The sequence below is a fragment of the Aptenodytes forsteri genome, unplaced genomic scaffold, assembly GCF_000699145.1.
Source record: "Aptenodytes forsteri isolate BGI_AS27 unplaced genomic scaffold, ASM69914v1 Scaffold15, whole genome shotgun sequence".
Classification (NCBI taxonomy): Eukaryota; Metazoa; Chordata; class Aves; order Sphenisciformes; family Spheniscidae; genus Aptenodytes; species Aptenodytes forsteri.
This window is the reverse complement of record NW_008795129.1, coordinates 10054915-10073904: the sequence shown is the minus strand read 5'-3', so window position 1 is coordinate 10073904 and position 18990 is coordinate 10054915. Positions and strand designations below refer to the sequence as shown.

General features: G+C 38.9%; 1 protein-coding gene across 1 annotated transcript in view; it reads left to right on the top strand.

The window, feature by feature from the left end:
- The first annotated feature begins 412 nt into the window (after positions 1-412).
- KNDC1 (kinase non-catalytic C-lobe domain containing 1) overlaps positions 413-18990 on the top strand; it is a 103729-nt gene continuing 85151 nt past the window's right edge. The window contains exons 1-2 of the mRNA XM_009278031.1: positions 413-503; positions 2954-3132. Coding sequence (XP_009276306.1) covers positions 413-503; positions 2954-3132 — 270 coding nt within the window. The remainder of the gene's footprint in view (positions 504-2953; positions 3133-18990) is intronic.

Genomic DNA, 18990 nt, shown 5'->3' with positions numbered 1-18990 from the left:
GAGATATATTTATTAACTGATCAATATTTGATTATTCTGTTAAGGAAATTTGGGGAAACACCTGGGTTTCCATTGTTCCTAACATCAAAGCCAGTGCTCTGTCAAACCTACATCACCCCAAAAACACAACTCCTATACAGTGGGGGATGGAAGGAGACCAATTCCAGAGACCATGGAAGCCCTCAGCAGGTGAATTGCCTGGGGGGGGAGAGGAGGAGGCTGCCAGCTCTCTCCTCACATGAGTTATCTTACGAGCAAGTGAAACCCTTTCAAAATGACTGACTTTGAATTGCAGTATGTTTTCTTCTTGTCCTCCTTTCTGCGGGTCCTTTCACACCTATGGGCCTCTCATATGGGAAGGGAGTGGATATTTGCTTTCCGGGCTGTTTTACTCCACCCCTGGCTGCTCGGTATGCCACAGGCAGTGACACGGAAGGTCAGTGAAGATGCTGCAAGGAAAGAGTCATTTGAGGAATCCGAAGGAGAAAAAGCTAGTGACAGTGGTAGGTGAGCAAAGCTGAGATGCTAGATGCTGCAAGGAAAGAGTCATTTGAGGAATCCGAAGGACTAGTGACAGTGACACGGAAGGTCAGTGAAGATGCTGCAAGGAAAGAGTAGGAATCCGACGAAGGAGAAAAAGCTAGTGACAGTGGTAGTCAGGTGAGCAAAGCCGTGAACAAAATATCCTTAATCTAGCTAGGAGATCATATGGGGCTGCTGAGAAATAATAGAAATATTAGTATAGGAATTAAATTCAACTGGACGACAGAAAAGAGGAAGCTGAAATATGGTGCAGGGTGTCAAGCCAGATATAATAAGGGTAACCCAGCTGAGGTAGGATAATAATAACAGGGTACAACATAAATAGGAAGAATACACATCGTTCAGAAAAGCTAGAAATAACAGGCAGAGTAGTGAAAGACTATTACATATTCATAATGTGCTAAGCTAAAAAAAATGGGATAACATGGTAAAATGGTAAGTTTGAGTAAAAAACAATTTAAGGAAGGATCATAAAAAGGTTTGGATAATGTTGGATGTCTGCTTTAGGCCCCTTGAGTTTAATTTGCGCTGGATAAAGATCTCCATAATGTTATTAGAAAGAGAAATATTAGCATTAGGGAAGATTTACTGTCTTTATGGGAGATTTTGACCTTCCAGAAACAGGCTTTAGAACAAATATTACTAATAATGGCAGAATGTAGGAATATCCAGCCATAGTAAGTAAAAGATTTTTTTCACTGAACAAAGGAGGTATGACAAAACCATCCATTTAGGAAGGAAAGCAATAGTTATGCATTTGGGGTTAAACATTTGAAAACTTGACGGTCACAGCATATCTGTGAGTCACTTGTGTAATAGAGAAGAGAAGAAGTAAAAACTGTGCTCAGACATATCAGGCAAGCTAAAAAAAATCAGGCACTAGTTAAAAATTTATCTACAACACAATAAGCAGTTCTGGTTACCTGTATTAAAAAAAAAAAAAACACAGTTTGATGGTAGAGCTCTTTTATTATTCAAGCTGAAGAGTACAGATGGACAATATGTAACAACATTTGAAGGCAGAATAAAGTTTGATAAAAAATTATCTTGGCTTGTTTAGAGAAAATAGATCAAGGCTGGAGGGGGTAGTAACACAAGGGAAAGAAAAGAATTACTGAAGCATAAATGACAACATTGGCATAAAACCAACTGGACCTATGCTACTACAAGTAAAGGATAAAAGATCTTTAAACACTGGAAGATTTAATTTCTCAGACACACCAAGGCAAAGGCAAAGAACACAGTGAAGATGTAAAACTGCGATTTGATAATTGAGATGGTCACTTCAGGTGACCCTGGCATCCAGGACAGATGACATGATTTTGACTCTTGGCACTGACTAACAAATGAGATATTTTATCCTGAGATTTTGCATACTTTACAGAAAAGAGTGATTTCCAATTTGGATGTCAGGTGGTTTCATTTCATTATTCCCTGATCTTACATACCTTGTCAGTAATTTGGACTGTGCCACAATATATGCCTTTACAATAACTAAGTCTTGGCACAAATTTATTCTTTATATATTTTTTAACATGTTTAGAAGAAAAATGGAAAATAAGAAAGAATTATTTGATTAAAACTAGAATTTCCCAAATTAAATGGTCTTTTATTTATATGATGTTACTATGGAGATACAATATGTTATTGAGAGCAAAAAAAGGCATTTAGTTAGATAGATGCATTCTCTCATAGTCATATAATAAAAGGGAGTTAAAATGGGTACACTTATTGCTGTAATGTTTCTGAGGAAATAATTGTGAAAGAAAGATATTACTTAATTGCTGTTATTTCCCTTTGAAGTGCAATAAATGGGAGATGAACAGATGCGATCCTCGCTGTTTTTAGAACCAGTGCTTCTGTCTGCAGATTCAAGTGGACGTCTCTGAATTACTTACTTTGTTAGCGTTACTAAAGGTAGCTTTGCCCCTAGAAATAGAAGTCAGTATTTTTCAATGAAAGCTGAGCTAGTGGGGCACAATTATCTGGCAATCTGCAAAAAACAGAAATGAAATGACCAAGTGTATGACTGTATACCCAGTATTTCAAACATCAAGTGCAAGAGCCTTGAAGTTTCATGAAGCATCCTGGGACTTGCTACTATACTATACAAATATATATACAATACTATACAAAAAATAACTTCCACTATAGTATATGACAAGGTCTATAAACCTTTTGCCTTTTTACATCACAGTAAACCTTATTGACCTGTCTGCTGGAGACCTGCTTGCAGAACTTTTTATGCTGCAGACGTATAATGTAATGGAGTGGAATATCTACTATTCAAGGCTCTCAAGCTAATGCTAGAGATGGGAAAAACAACTTAAGCAACAGACTAACCAGCCAGGTTTTTCCAAGCACTCAGCTGGCTGTGCTTTATCTAAATGTAAGTTCTTTGTTATATAAGGCAACCTAATTTACCCTGTCTTCACTAAAAACAAGCTCACGTTGTTAGTGCCAGGTGTTCCTGGAATATCTACTATTCAAGGCTCTCAAGCTAATGCTAGAGATGGGAAAAACAACTTAAGCAACAGACTAACCAGCCAGGTTTTTCCAAGCACTCAGCTGGCTGTGCTTTATCTAAATGTAAGTTCTTTGTTATATAAGGCAACCTAATTTACCCTGTCTTCACTAAAAACAAGCTCATGTTGTTAGTGCCAGGTGTTCGCTGTGCAGTGGTCAGGACTGATGACCTTGCAGCATGTCGTGGCCCATCACCCCAGTAGTGCCACAGAAGCTCCTCTATACTTTTATTCTAGCCATGACCTTACTGCTGAAACTCAGGGCTAAATGCGTCAGCTGTAGCTGTCTGGGCTCTCTCAGCATCACCTTGCAGAAGTGAAGTATTCAGACACATTATGAAGGCTTCAGAAATAAGTTAGTGAGTTGGTGGCCAGAGAGAAGCTATAACCCATTGAGAGCCACCTGCAAACTGTCAATTAAAGCTGCCATCCCACAGCTGAACCTATTTTGCTCCATACTATGGGACTGTTTTCTGTTAATGCATTAAGTGGAGTCAGGACATGTGACCTTAAGGTTGTACCCTGATAGCTTATGAGAACCTGGCTATGCGTTGCTTTGGCTTGCCATGCCGTAGAAGAAACAGTTTTGCAACTTTGGGAACTAAAATCCTTACCCTGTCATTCACTAAGAATTTATTTGCCAAAACACATTCAATCCAGGCTGTTCTTGTAGCAAACAAAAAGATATGTCTCAGCTAAGTTGCCCCAGATGAATCGTAAAATATAACTTAATATGCACATGCATCTGTTTCATGGAAACTACAGGGGAGAGGAAAATTATGTGAGTGTTTTAAAGGTTCTTTAGTAATTACGAGCTCAATCGTATTTTGTTAATGCAAACTTGAAGTTATAAAGAGGAAGACACAATAATGGATGAAACTTCTTTTTCTCTTTCTGTCCTTCCCATTCCCCTTCCTTTCTTATTTTATGTCTAGTTTAATAGACTGCTATTATGAGAGAGATCCTTTTTTGCGTGTTGCCCCTGACATGCAGATTTGTTTGTATTTATTTGTCTCCTGGAGCTGAATTCAGAACTGCAGAAGCAGCTCTGGCAGAATCTGTCCTTATGGTTGGTTTAAACTACCTAGACCGCTGTAATAATACTGTGGTTTACAGGAATGATGCAAAGAGACAATTGACCTTTATTTTCTGCCCTCAGATACCTGACCTGTTCCAGGATTACAAAAGCCCGTGGTCCTGTTATATGACGGAGGTCAGAATTTACTGACACCGGTGGTAACTGCTATAGAGGACAAAGCACTAAGGTATGCAATGTGATGAGTAGAACATGGGAAAACATCATATATATCTGTTTCGTGATAGCGAAGGGTGAATATTGGCTTGTTTTGTGCCTTGCATTATCCAGCCGAGATTTCTTCAGTCTGTCACCAACACGGTGTCTTGTCGACTGTGCTGTCTGTCTTGTGGGTGTAGAAATATCGCTTCTGCTTTCATCTCTTTTTTTCCTGGCAACACAGTGGGGGGAAAAAAAGTTGTTAATATTAAAGAGAACAGTGCTGCAAAACTTAACAAGAGCAAAACTGAGCATCTTGTCTGTATAAAGAGTAATGTAGCTGCCCAGCAATGTACAGGCATAGTTAAACCTACAGATTTTGGCATATTAGTCCACTAAAGGCCAGTCAGGCTGTTGTGAGATACTGAAAGGTCCCATTGATGGCAATACAGAGGAAGCATGAAATATGAACAAGAGGTTCCAGCACGCTGGCTTTTTGGAGTTGGCTGACAGGGACAGGTGTAGTAACCAGGAGGTTGGGTCATTCAAAAAGTTACTTGAATTTCATGAACTTTACTGCACTGCAAGCAACTCCATTGTACACGGGGGAAATCTCATTCCTAAATGCTAGCAGGTTTGGGTTTTTTTTTACACTTAGTCTTGATAGATGGAGGCAGACGGCACAAATTTGATTTGAATGATAGAATTGCTGTAACTGTGAAAATTGGGGTTCTAACCTGTTGGATTTTGTTACTGGTTTAAGAAATTTTCTAACAACAGCAAAGAGCTCTTTGCTGTATCCTTTCCCTTGTCTTTCCCCAACGCACATTAATAGTCCTGACAGTTGTCAGCATACCTACCGTCATCAGTGCTGGCAGGCGAGAGGAAGAACAGAGAAATGTGTTTATTTCACCAAAATAAAAGCTTGCGATGATCATAACTTTAATGCCTCTGAACTGTAAGTCATTCCCCCTGAAATGTCAAACAGTATAAGCTGAACAGGGAGACAAACAACTTGGTCATTATTCAAGACAAAGAAAGGATATTTCTCCTTCAAAATAAAAGAAAACAAAAGCACCACCCCACAAAAAAAAAAAAAGAAAATGAGCTACAAACATTTTTATTATAACTAGAGCTTCTCAAAGGATTCCCTTTCTCACAGGATTCCTTTTCACAATATAAAATTTTGAACATAATAGACATTTTTCCAACAAATACTGTGGGCAAATGAAATCTGGAAAACATTCCATTTCTGTTGTTATAAATGAGTGGGAAAAATCACCTTAAATTCAGAAGCAAATTTTCATTTTCTTTTTCAAGGACAAAACATTTTCTTACAGCTATAGGTTGAAAGCTATGACAATAAAATTAGCTTTTGGAAACATGAAGGTTCTCTTGCACTAAGAAGAAGTTAATGCATAATTAAGCCCCAGGTATACTGATGGCTTCGTGTTTTCAAAGATCTTAGGAAGGCCCCAAGTTTGACGTATCATGGCTATATATAAAGTTTACAGTTGTATATTAAAAACAATTCTGATGAGAAACATTGTGCCAAATACCTCTAAAAATCCAGTGCTCTAGCTACCTTTTATTATGTGAAGCTCTAATTATATTTTATGGACAAAGTGGGGTGCAACTTTTCTTATCTTACCCATGAGTTATAATCTCCATATTGTTTTGAGAAAGCATTAATACAAATGAAGGTCAGGATTTATCTGCGCAAATTTGCCAAAGAGAGAGCGTAGCCGTCTCTCCCCCTTGCGATTTGTGGCATTTCAAAACTCCGGCCACTCTTAGCAAAGAGTGAAGTGTTGGTATTGCTAAATTACCCATCCCTGAGACCAGGCGCTTATTTTCACAGAGTTTGAAGGCCAGAAGTGACCACCTACACTGACCAATACATCAGAGCCCAATAATCATTTCTGATTCAAGTATATCCTCCAGAAAGCAAATTGCCACTTTTCAGCATTACTTGTTTCAGTAGTTAATGTTAAATCTGTGCTGTCTTACAATGCGAATTTTGTCTTCCATTTCCAGTGAGTATTTTTGATCCCTACTAAGACTGTTCTTAGTGAACCGGAGTTCCCCTTTTTAGAGGTAAATATATTAAAAATGAAACTTTTAATTTACTTTCGGATAAGCTAAGCAAATTTAGTTTGCTAAGTTGTTTGGTATTTCCTACAGTTCTACCATCATTATTGTGATTCTCGTTTTGCAGTTTCTTAGCATACTTTTTTACGCTGGGCACCAGGACTCTACGGTAGTTTGTCTCTCTCTCATATTGCTGTTACTGGATCAAAAACGCACTCACACTTCTATTCACTATTTAACTTGTATTTATAGCGTCAGTTTCAGCCAATTTTCAAGACAATTTTAAGGAGAACAGCACAGGCTTTTTTTTTTTCCCCCCTTGTGAAAGCTATTTAAGTTAAGCAACAGTTCTGAAATGAGAAATTACATGGTCATGCATATGTCCACCCTGCATATGTCCACCAAGTGAATTGCACAGTCTATTACCTCAGGCAAAGCAAATTGCCAGCTTGTCTAGAGAGATTTCATTTGCCTCCCACTGGCTTGGCAGAGCAACCTAATGTCTGCATGTAACTGAGCGTGTAGATGTGTGCTAAACATGTCCTGGGACCCCTGCAGAACTCTGATCACGTGTTTGTGATACCAATAAAGATATTAGTAGCCAGAAGTTCAGAAAAGCTCTCTCGAGATCATGTCCAGACTGAAATATAGACTCTGTGCCTGTTTTGCACATGCAAGTATAAAACATACCTTACGCAGGTAAATCTTACGAGTAAATATATACAAATCTCACCAGTCATTTGCTGGTAAGCTTGGCATTGTAGGTGCAAATAGGAATGTGTGCCAGAGCCTTTATTGCTTTAAAATCTGCATAGATTACAGGCTGTTTATTGTTGCTTTCAAATTTAAATATGACCTGGATGGTATTTGGTGGGGTTATCCCTTTTATCACTACTTTTATGATATTCAGACATACAAAAAAAGCCATTCATTTTTTCCAAGTTATAACTTGGGATTTAACTTGGTCTTTGTTGTATCTTGTCAATATAATCCCTTTATACCATTTTTTTTTCTCCCAGAAGAAATCAGGCATGGATACATTATAATCTGTTTTTTAAAGTCCTGCTCAATAAAATGCTACAATCTATCATTTGATCTTGTATCTGAGATATTATATTTTTGAGTTCAGGAACTTTTATATAAAAAAATGCAGTGTTTCAGTCCATTAGTTGCTCACTTTAGTTTGACCCAGCTTTAACTGGATTGAACATTGTGCTAATGAGATAGATTGGAAATGGCCTTCAGTAGAATGAATGATTTGATGATCCCTACTAATTTGCTATAGGACAATGACCGCATTAAGGAGATGATGTATTTTTTCTGGCTTAGAAAAGACTTCAGGCTATGTATTAATGGGGGGAAAAAAAAAAGGAACTGACTCCTATGCCTGTTTGATATCTCGTGTCCAAATATGTTTCTAACACATATAAAAGGAGTCCTTTACAAGTACAAAGATTACTTAATGTGCTGATTTACATTACGAATATGTCTCGCATCTTTCTCCCATTTGTCCAACCTGTTGCTCTCATTACAGCAGAACCTGCAGCTCAGGTTCCATTTCAAACTACTGTTTGTAGAATTGAGTTTCAAATCTTCTCTCTCATCGTCTGAAGAGTCTTACCTATCTGGCTCTGTAGTATTCATCAGGAAGAATTCTGCCTTGCTAGAAGGATGGATCAAATATCTCCTTTTTTTCTCTTTTTACCAGCAGTTAGATTAGAATGAAATGCCCCTGATTAAAATGCCAGTAGTTCCTCATCAGTAATGAAGCTGCACCACCAACAAAAATAGCTAGCAATAGGAGAAAAATCTAGCGTCGACAGTGTTAATCTATAACAAGAGAATTCCCTGCGGGTTTCTAGGACAGCTTCCCCAAAGCGGACATCCAGCAGTGCACTCCCATGCAGTGAAGGCTTTCAGCAAGCTCCTTCCCAGACAGATTTCACCAGCAAGCTAAGCACAGGGCACCCCCAGAGAGAATACTTCTTTGGAGGTCAGGAAGAAGGGAGAAGAAAGGGTGAGACGTGGTTGTCCTGAATTTATACCCAGTGCATTTAAAGATGTCACTTGAAAGAGTGCTGAAAAAGTATCCTGTGTGTTAAAACATACAAGGTTTCTGGTGGGCGTTGTTCACAGCCCAGGATATTATATTCAATAAAACCTGACATGGGGCTGGAAGGAGCAGAAGATGCTGTGAAGAGGGTATTTTAAAATCTCTATTGTTAACTAGTCTGCATTTGATCATCAATTTGATCATTTTAAATTACATTTTCTGTGTGTGAATCATGAAGTGCCTTTTAGGTCAAGCTAATCAGAACAGTTAAAACCACCTTCTTGCTGTCCTACAGGGTCTCATTAACCCACACAGAAGAGGAAACCTGCCACTTCTCACTGTGTTTCACTTAATTTCTGCTCAAGTAACCAGCCTATTTCCGCTTGTCTAAGTTGTCACTAGAAAAAAAAACCACAAACCCGAAACATTAGATTTATAAATATTTGATGTGACACGCTTTTTTTTTTTGATACATAAGATGGGACTTCCTTGTGACACAGCCTTATCTCCAGGACTGACCAATATAGAAGGAGTCAGAATGCCACCATTTACCAACGTTTTGGACCTCAACATCCCCTGGTGCCTAAGCTGGGACTCACAATGGACAGGCAGTGTGCAACGTTGACATTTATTTCAGCATCAGCTGAAATAGCATGTACTTTCACTGACAAACCTGGCTTTTAGAAGAGGAAGAGCCTGTACTTTATTAAGCATCTGCAGCATTTAAAGGATTAATTTCTACTAATTATAGCTATCTACATGTTAGGTATCTAAACCAAGCTTATCTACATAGAGACAACAGCTGACCTTATAGGCAAAAGACGAGCATTTTCAATCAGTAATTCATCCCTTCCTGAGATCAATCACCTTCTCCGAGAGCCTTGTTCTCTCCACTGACTATAAAGACAACCCAGCAAGTGGCTCATACCATATGCCTAACCTTCCGAAGGCTAAAGTAGATGAGAGGAATCCTACGTTTAACCAGGAGGTGCCTTACCTGGGGTCCGTGCCTGCTTATCAGATACTCTGAGTTGTCTATTCAAAAGCCGTTTCCCCATCTCTTCACTCCTTTACCAGCAACTCACAATTTCAAAGTCATAACTGGACCCATAAAAAAAAGGGTATCTGGGACCTCATTTTCTCTTCTTGTCTCCTCTCATTTCAATATTAAATAAATAAATAAGCTGCTCTTTTTCAGCCTGTGTTCATAGACTCCAAAAGCTCATCTGCAGGTTTGACTAGGGCTGAATGGATTATTGAAAGCATGCGTGTTTGCAGCTTCGAAGGGGATTGTTTTGGTCCCCATTCATTAGAACAATAGTGAGAAGAGTATCCAAATGCGCTCACTGTGGCTGCCTGTAATGCTCTTATGCATATGCATTGCTATAGTTGGGTATTGTCACATGGACCTTTTGCGTCGTCTGAATCATTTTGCACCCGCTAGCTAAGTTATTGTAGGAACGCTTTCTCATTTGATAATTTTTTTCTGTGTTAACAACTCAAACCTTTAAAGGCAAGCAAATAAATCCTCTCTGTAAATGCGTAGTAATATATAAACAACAGCATGTTTGAAGTCTGTAAAGTTCCATAGTTAGTCAGTATTTTTGCCAAAGTAAATGAAGCCACTGACCATTTTGAACCAAATGAGCTCTCTCTGGTGGCTAATTTCAGTTTTACTGTTTTTCAGTGGTTTTGCTCAAGTCATGTCATCATTAAAAAAATCCTGCTAATATTTCTTTCCTTTTTTTTTTATAATTATAGATTAGCATGTTCCTGCAGTTAAAGCAAATAAATGATTTTAAAAAATAGTGTCCGAAATTTAAGTTCTCTTCCCTATTGCTCCTGTATGTTCCCACAACTGTGATACAAAAGACAGGTATGACAGATATACAGGAACAAGTGATTCTCCTCTACAATCTTGTGGAAGTTCCTCTGTGAATGGTTCCTAATTAGCACAGGGAGGTAAATGGTGCAAGGCAGAGCACAGCTGGACAGTCTGCAGAGGTCTCCAGAATCTCCCCTCTTTATGTCTACAAGATAGCTGTGCTGTTTGTCTTTCTGAGGTCTGGTTAGGGGGTTCCTGGAGTAGGTGCATCCCAGTTCCAAATGCAGTTGTGCTGCCACAGGCACGTTTGCGTGCTGCCTTCTCTTCTGAAAGCCATAAGAAATTTAGTGGTAGCCAGGAGCATGGACTATTTCTCTATACCGAGGGCAAGTCCCTGCACTCTCAGCATCTTCTTTAGCAAAAGGATAGTGTGGACTGGTGTGCATGCTTGGATCAACGCCCAGCCTCAGATGGCAGTTTAATATAAATTTTAACCTTGATCAAGAAGCAGCACTTAGACCAGTGAAAGACTTGTGAGATTGTCTAGCTCCTTCTTGCTGACGTACAGCTGTTCTCCGTGAGGTGCCATCCAGGCACACGTTCAACATCTGGCTGAACAGAAAACCCCAGGGAATGCTTACACAGACTTTGAATGTTGAACTTTGTCCAGAGGAGTCTCTTTCAAAGTAGGTAAAAATTAATGGAGATTAAAATGTTATACTGGAGTGGGAACACTTCCTGGGCCTGTCACACTCACACAGTGAGGCCCTGAACAGGCTTGTCTGTTCCTGCGTGTTTGAGAAGATGGGTAATGGTATAAGAGGCAAGGGTGACCTCAGAGTGAAGCCAGGAAAAGGTAAGTATTTAATATTCCTGCAGTCTCTCTGGCAAAATATCTTGTCCTAAGACTGTTTTAAAGTAAGCTGAAGATAATGTGCTTAATAAAAAGAATTTTATTTTTATTAAATATATTTCTGTGATGAATAGGATCCCTTTTATCGGTTTGTTCATGGTTTTTTTTTTCTAGAGTTTTTTTCTAGTAAAAAACTTGGCTGGGTGGAAGAGAAGGCGCCTGCCTCTCCGCCTCATCCTGGCTGCTGCTCACTGGGTTGGGGAACCCCTGGAAGCACGGCAGTGCCCGGGGCGAGGCACTGTGACCCTTACAGAATGCACTCTGGGGCTGGCACAGATTTTCATGTTATGTTAGAATAGAATTCGGGTAATTGTAAATATTGTTATTTGAAAACTCAGGAATTATTTTTACAAGCATGTTTCACATGGCTATGTGATGGAAGAAGATTTGGGCCTCTGGAAAGAGAGTAAGTTGAAAAAGACAAGTAGGTGTCTTCATGTGCCAAATCTTCATCCTCCTTATAACTGAAAACAGACTAAGTCCAATGTGTGAGGGTTAAAGAAACTGAGTTTACCCTTCTGCAAAGGCTAGCTCAATGTTCATGCATAATTTAAGTCATACTTACACTCTATTTTAAGGTTTTAGGTGAGACTTAAATGACTTCTCAGCCTTAAGCTGAATTTTCCCCTTAGAGAAGCAATCTATATGCAAAGAGTAAATCAGAGATACATTAATTTCTTCGGTACACAACCTGAGTAAGAAACAGGGGGTTTTATGTTTTATGACTTGAACCACCTAGAAAGCAACGAAAAGTGCAATGCATCCATTGAGATGCCATCTCTGCTCCTAAGGATGAAGGTAATGCTCTGTGACACTAATGTATCCTTGCACCATCTGCTTTTTCAGTCAATAACACTCAAAGCTGTTCCTTTCAGAATTCATTCATTTTAAATGTTTAAATTTTCAGTGGAAAGTATATAGACCATATAATTCTTTTTATATGTGTTTTCATTTATATTGGATTTCTGTATTTTAAAATCAAAGAGGCCAAAACTGTATATTAACAAGAGAGAACGTAGTTGTGCAAAGTTCTTAAAGTAGACTTTTCTGGTTTATACGCTATTACTGATATGGAGAGATACAAATCTTTTGAGGGGAATTTATATTACTCAGTAAGTTTTTCTGTAACATTTACAAGAGATCCAAAAGAGGGAAATCAAGTGCTCAGTGTTTCTTTTTCAATAAGTTTCACAATGAAGTAAAAACTCAGGATGGGCTGACAAACATAATCAAGAGTTTCATGGTTTTTAGGTCTGGGAAGTTGACGTGTAAACTGCAACCTAGCACTGAACAGTGCTATTCAAACACACAACTGTGGGTGTCAGCTCAAATCACATCCAAAGTCATCTGGGGAAAGAGGAGGAGCACTAAAGAGTTATTCAAGGAGAGATGTTAACTTCTCAGTTGCAAAACTTGAAGGTCCTCATATTGAATGTTACTTGCCAATTCTCCTTTGAAACTAAAACATCCACCAAGTCCTTACATATATAGTAATATAACCGGTAGTACTAGGGGCCACACGCAGTAATGATTTCCTTGTCTGCCCCTGCCTGAGGACAGGTATGGTCTTTTCTCACAAATCTGAATAAATTTCTTTATCAAAGCCTTTGTCACCATCAGTTTATGTTACTGGAAGTTCCTCTGCTTGCCGATATAAACACTGAAACCAGTGAAGCTATGGAAGAATTTGGAAGTCCTCCACAAGGGAGATTTTATGCTGGGGGTCTATTAAGACATATTGTGAAAATTAACTCTCGTAGATGCTCCTGATATTTCGGCCAGGCATTTATTTATTAATCTATATTATTAATATTGATTATTTATGCATAAAGGTAAGTGTGCCAAAGCAACAGTGAGCCTAAGGAAGTCTTCTGTGCACAAATTTTGATATATCACAGGGAATGCATTTGTATGGAAAAAATTGAAGGAGACACCAGAGGAGCTACTGTGTAATGTGAACAGACAGAGCAAAAGGGCTACATGACGATCCAGGGAGAGAAAGAGAACTGTCAGATAAAATATAAAGGTGGAGAAATCGCAGCACTTGGGGCTGTGTTTATCTCCATTGGTGCCATGCCAGGGTGAGTTCCAGGATTTATTATACAGTTTACATTCATCTTCCTGTATGTACCAAATTGCTACAATCTAGATAATTGTTACTAGAGACAGACCTCCTCACCAGACTTTTCTATCAAGAAACACAATATAGCCAGATGCAAGCAAAGGATTAGAGCAGAGAAAGGGCAGGAAAAACTCGAGGATATGTATTTTGCCTTGGTATCAGTCAGTTTTTCCAGAAGACAGATTAAGAATTCATTGGAAAGGAATGTTAGAAATTGCACTCTCTTTCTGTACTGGCCAGTACTCACAAGCTACATTCAAAGGTCTTGTTGAGATACACCCATGCAGAGAGCAAGTTAATAAAAAGTATATCCTGGGTTTCTTGTTCTCATGTGTAGCTGATATCCTGGCAGATCCTTCTCAAACTATGATGTGAACTGGCAAGTGGGTTGCCAAGGGTCAGATGAAAGAGCATGACAGAGACTCCAGAGTATGGTAATAGTATTTTAATCCCAGCCACACTTAACGCTGTTATTTTATTTATTATTTGTTACATGTCTGGGGTATGCCTGACACATTGCAAGGCAAAAGGAAAGATACTTCTCTTGTGCCTTAAAGCATTTTGCTGTGAAACACACAGCTGTGCCTTTTGTAGAAGCAGGGAGGCAACCTTCCTTATTTCTGTGAGGCATAATCCCTTCAGAAGCAAGAAATAATGTTCAGAATTCTAGTAATTCAAGAAATGCTACCTGCAACTTCTGTGAGTTACTTAAAGACCTGAATAAATTATTTCCATGGGATTGCTTTTCATGGAAAGCTGATTTTTTTATCTGATTTCTTTTTTTTTTCTCCCCCAGAAAGACTGCTTTAGGTTTTTCACACAAGGACCATTAATGAGTGCTCCTCCCACATCCCCCTCACACCTCTGGAAACTTGTATCCCATTTCTGGCCTACAGAGATGTAATTAATGTCTCAGACGCATTGTATAACTCTCTTCTCTCTGACATGTCCTAAGCATAATAGAACCTGTGAAATCCTGATTTTCAGATCTTAGCAAGGCCTTCCTTGAAGGAAATTGGGAGCTCTATTTATTAAGTAGAATTCTTACTAATTAACAAAGGTGGTCCAGATGGATCAGATTCTAAAATAAGGCCATTTTATGACTCTAATTCTGCTAATGGTACCTAGAAAGGGAACACTTCATGTCTTCAAGGAGCTGCATGCCTTGAATTACAGCACTTTATAGTCCTCTGCTTTATCGTCCCTCTGGAATGAGAAGGATTATGCCTCAAAAGCTGCAAATTTTCCATGTATTTGCTAATAGACCTTTGAACTAATGCAGAAACGGGCCCCTGGTAAATCACACCTTCCCCAAGTGATTATCTCACTGGAATCGTTCCCAAGGGCTGAAACAGCCACGCACATGACACACACATTCTCTATCTGATCAGAAATGGACAAATCAAGTTCAGACTCTGAATGTTTATAGAACTGAGCTGGGGGATAGCATGTATAACCTATTCCATTTAAATCCTTCTGTTACCAATAGATCTATTTATAACTTTGTGTATGTGTATGAGTAGACGATTTATGTCTTTTTATTACCAGCAATTAGGTAGTCATATAAATATAGAGGGACAACGGCTACACGGGTAATATAAACTGGCTGAAGTCAAGGTAAAGGGTGATAAGGGATATATTCTAATGGAATAATTCTGTTCTTTTCAACCTCCAGGACTTTCTTTTTTTTCCTTTTTTTTTTTTTTTTTTCACCTTTCCGGGTGGGATACCCTCTTCCCTTTACTTCACAAAGGACTGTAAACTGGCTGAAGTCAAGGGAAAGGGTGATAAGGGATATATTCTAATGGAATAATTCTGTTCTTTTCAACCTCCAGGACTTTCTTCTTTTTCCTTTTTTTTTTTTTTTTTTGCACCTTTCAGGATGGAATAGCCTCTTCCTTTAACTTCACCAGATGGACTGGGAAGATTGTCATATTTACCGTGAGTAGTGAAGATTTCTGTAAGGTAGCCTGGATGTTAGTGCAATTATGACACTTGGCTGTCATGCTGACCAAAGCCTTAGGTAAGTGCTGCCCAACTCAGAACCGTGAGGATTTCATAAGGTCTGTGGTTGAGTTAGTGGCTCTTTATTTCTGCCTAGAGATGGTCACTTGCTTATGGGGTTCTAGTTTACGGCAGTGATATGAAAGATATTTTTCCACTTTGCAATTAACTGTAACAAAAGTGTGTCACATTTTCCTTTAGAATAGGTGCAGATACATCTGCCTCCCTTGCAGAACTTGACCAAAACGTTAGACAGACAGACAGAAGGAAATGAAGCGCTAGTCCAGTGGAGGGCCACCACAATGGCCAGGCAGCTGGAGCACATGTCATATGAGAAGAATTGGGCTTATTTAGACTGCAGAAGAGAAGGCATAGCAGAATGCTATGCAGCCTTCCAATATCTATGAGGAAGTTACCAAGACAGAGACAGGCTCTTTGCAGTAAGAAAATGAAAGGCAATGGCTATAAATGGAAATGGGGGGTTCTGAATAGATATTAGGTAAAAATATTCTCTATGAGGATAATTAATCATTGGACCGGGGCCCGAGGAGGCTGTGGAATCTCCATCCTTGGAGAATTTCAAGACACGATTGGATAAAGCCCTAGAAAACTTGGTCTGAATTCAATGCAGACCCTAATTTGAGTAGGACGTTGGACTAGACACCTCCTGAAGTCCCTTCCAACCTGAACTATCCTATCATTCTGTGAGACTGTAGACCATTCAGAGACCCCCTTCTTCTCCTTAAAATTTATACCCACAGCACCTGTTTACCATTGCAACAACAGTATAAAAGTATCTAGCAACTTTTATTCACAAATCTAATTTCAGTTTAATAAAAAGTGTTAATGACATAAGGAAGTAATTTAATGGTGATGTAATTTGACTGAAATCTATGCAACTAGACACCATTCTTTTCCTGGTGTGGTTGTACTGTTCCTTGCACAACGGAACCTTGATGTGTGCTTGTGGTTTCTACGTAAAACAGTACAAGTAAGTAATACTATGGTATTTCATAGCCAGTTTTGCCTGTGAACATGAGGTCTGCCTACTGTTTTGGTTGAGCCGTGACATTGTGAAACGACACGGCCAAATATGAGGAGAAGCAGAGAGAAAACACAGAAGAGTCCAAGATAGAGCAGAAAATGCTCATATAGCATGACTTTAAAGAAAACTGAGGAGAGAGAACCTTTGGTGTTCCCAGAAAGCATCTTGGAATTGGAAGGGGAGAATCCCAGATTTTGTCTTCTGTCATTTAATTACTACCCTGTTCCAGAAAACGTGACTTTCTGAGTGTTCTTAATAAATAAACAGGACAGCACCAAAGGTATAATGTGATTGATGTTTCCTAATCAAATTTATATGAAGGCTCTACATAATGACTGACTGGTTCAAAAGTGGGTCATGAGGAAAATTTGTTAAAAAAATCTTAATTTCTTGTTCTCCACAACTTTTATGCTGATGATTTTTTGTAAAGACAATTATAAATTTATTCCTCAGCTTCCTACTCAGGGGCAGCCAGGTCAATATTACATATTTATATTAAAGCCTCAACTGAGAATATAGTTATATTTCCCAATCCTGTTATAACGTGCTAATAGTTGGGATCTTTCAAAGAAAACTTAATTAAATAGTTCCCTAGATGCGTTAAGTTAAGCATTGAAATAACTAGCGTGACATAAATCATTTAACAATCTTTATAAATGCATTTTTCCCCTAGATTTTCATGCGTCTGTGTCTTGCTTGTACTCAGAATCATCTGATTAAGTTCCAGGAAATTCAGAGCACAGCCGTGTATTCTGGGTTCGGAACGTACAGATGGCTGAACTTAGAGATTTGATGAGGAGTGAGTGGCAGTTTGCTTATTATCCCAGGTTTCAGCTGTGGTGGGGAGGTAAATGCTAGCAGGAAGAACAGGACAGGAGTATCAGGGTACTCATGCACAATACAACTCAGGTCAAGCCATACACTCGCACACCTTTAACACACAAATTGATCCTTTTGTTATTGCAGTGGTTGATATTACTTAATTAAGTCTTGATAATATTTCATCCTTGGCATGCATGGCACTTCATCCACGACTTAATGCAAGCCCTCTTTTGTATTTGGAGAACAGACAGGGCTTGATGAAAGTGGGGGCTCTATTACCACACCACATTGGCCAGGGAGGTGATGATGTGTAAAATAGTGTCCTCTACTGCATGAATCGAGATAATGCACTTGCACTAGGTGATCCTTGGAGGAAGGCAGACTGGACTCGAAAAGTTCCTTCTCTTTAAGTGAAGATGTTAAGCTGCAGCTTTTCTGCCCAGGTTTGGTTACTGGATGCTATCCAGGACTTCTACTTCATCAGGACCGAAATGCTGATTTTTCTCCTTTTGGTAGGGATTCATTGTGAAAGGTTTTTCTTGCAAATACTGTTCTATTGTCCTGCAATTCCTCACTTGTGATGTTCTCAGTAACAGCGAAACCAGATCTAAAGGTAACATTTTACCTATTAATGGGAATACAATTTATCTTAAGAAGTAAAAAGGTTGACAAAACCTTGTCCCTTGAGGGGCGGCTTGGTCTGTTACAGAAGCCTCTGACAGTTATTGATGTTGTTGCTCCATAAAGATGAAGGAGACAGTTAATATGCAGCACACACTCTTCTTTGATGGAAACACTACTGCATTCATTTCACTCTTTAAAACACCTGAACAGTATCAAGAAGCTCAACTCCCACTTCAAGTAATCCACTGGGTATCTAAGGAGGTTGGTAGCCCTGATTTTCTGCTGAATAACTCAACTTAGTTTCACTGACCACAGGTATGGTTACACAAGCCATGACAGCAGAGGATAGGACCAATTGCAATTAATTTAATTAGATGTTGATGAAAGCAACATTTCAATACTGTTGGCCACTGGCCATGGTATGGAGAAATACAATATATAACATAGCACTTCATGACATAACTCAACCAAAGAGCATTTCTCCTGTCCCATAATGTTCAGTTTCCTTCCCAGATACACAGACCTGTGCGGACTAATGGTCACATGACAGTTCAGCGGTGCACAATAAAACGAGAGTTACTTTTCGAACATTATTCAAAATGAAATGTAATATTTATTTGGCTTTTGTACCTCTCAGAGTGCTGTAGGAATGATGAGTAGGCATTCTTAATCCCTTTCCACAAACTGGAACAAAGAGGGATAGTTGTTGGCATAATCATACGTTAGAAAAGTGTCCTCTCTGTCAAACTCTCTCCAGTTTGCCTAGGTCTGCTCCTACTCTGGGTAAATTCATAGCTTTGGGAAGATAGGTTTGAGTCCATGAAATACATTTTAGAAATTAATCTAGCCTTGTTTTTTTTAAAAAAGAATGGTATTGATACCACAAACTTTGGCATGAAACAGCTGACAACCACTCTGAGCTTATGCAGTTATAATATGTCCTGCCTTCTTGTTACATCCTTCTAGATTTTCTCCAGTTACGCTGATGTTATGTTAGAGCATTCTTCTGCCATATTGCTTTTTACTTTCAGGCTTTTAGAGTCCCAGTAAGAAAATAATTTGACTGATATGACAGAATTTCTTTTCTGAGTTTGGTTACTCATGGTCTGGACCGCTTTCTTGACAACGATAAGAACGGAGTATCCTTCTCTTTAACTTGTCTGCTACTATTTCCCCTGCACAAAGCAAA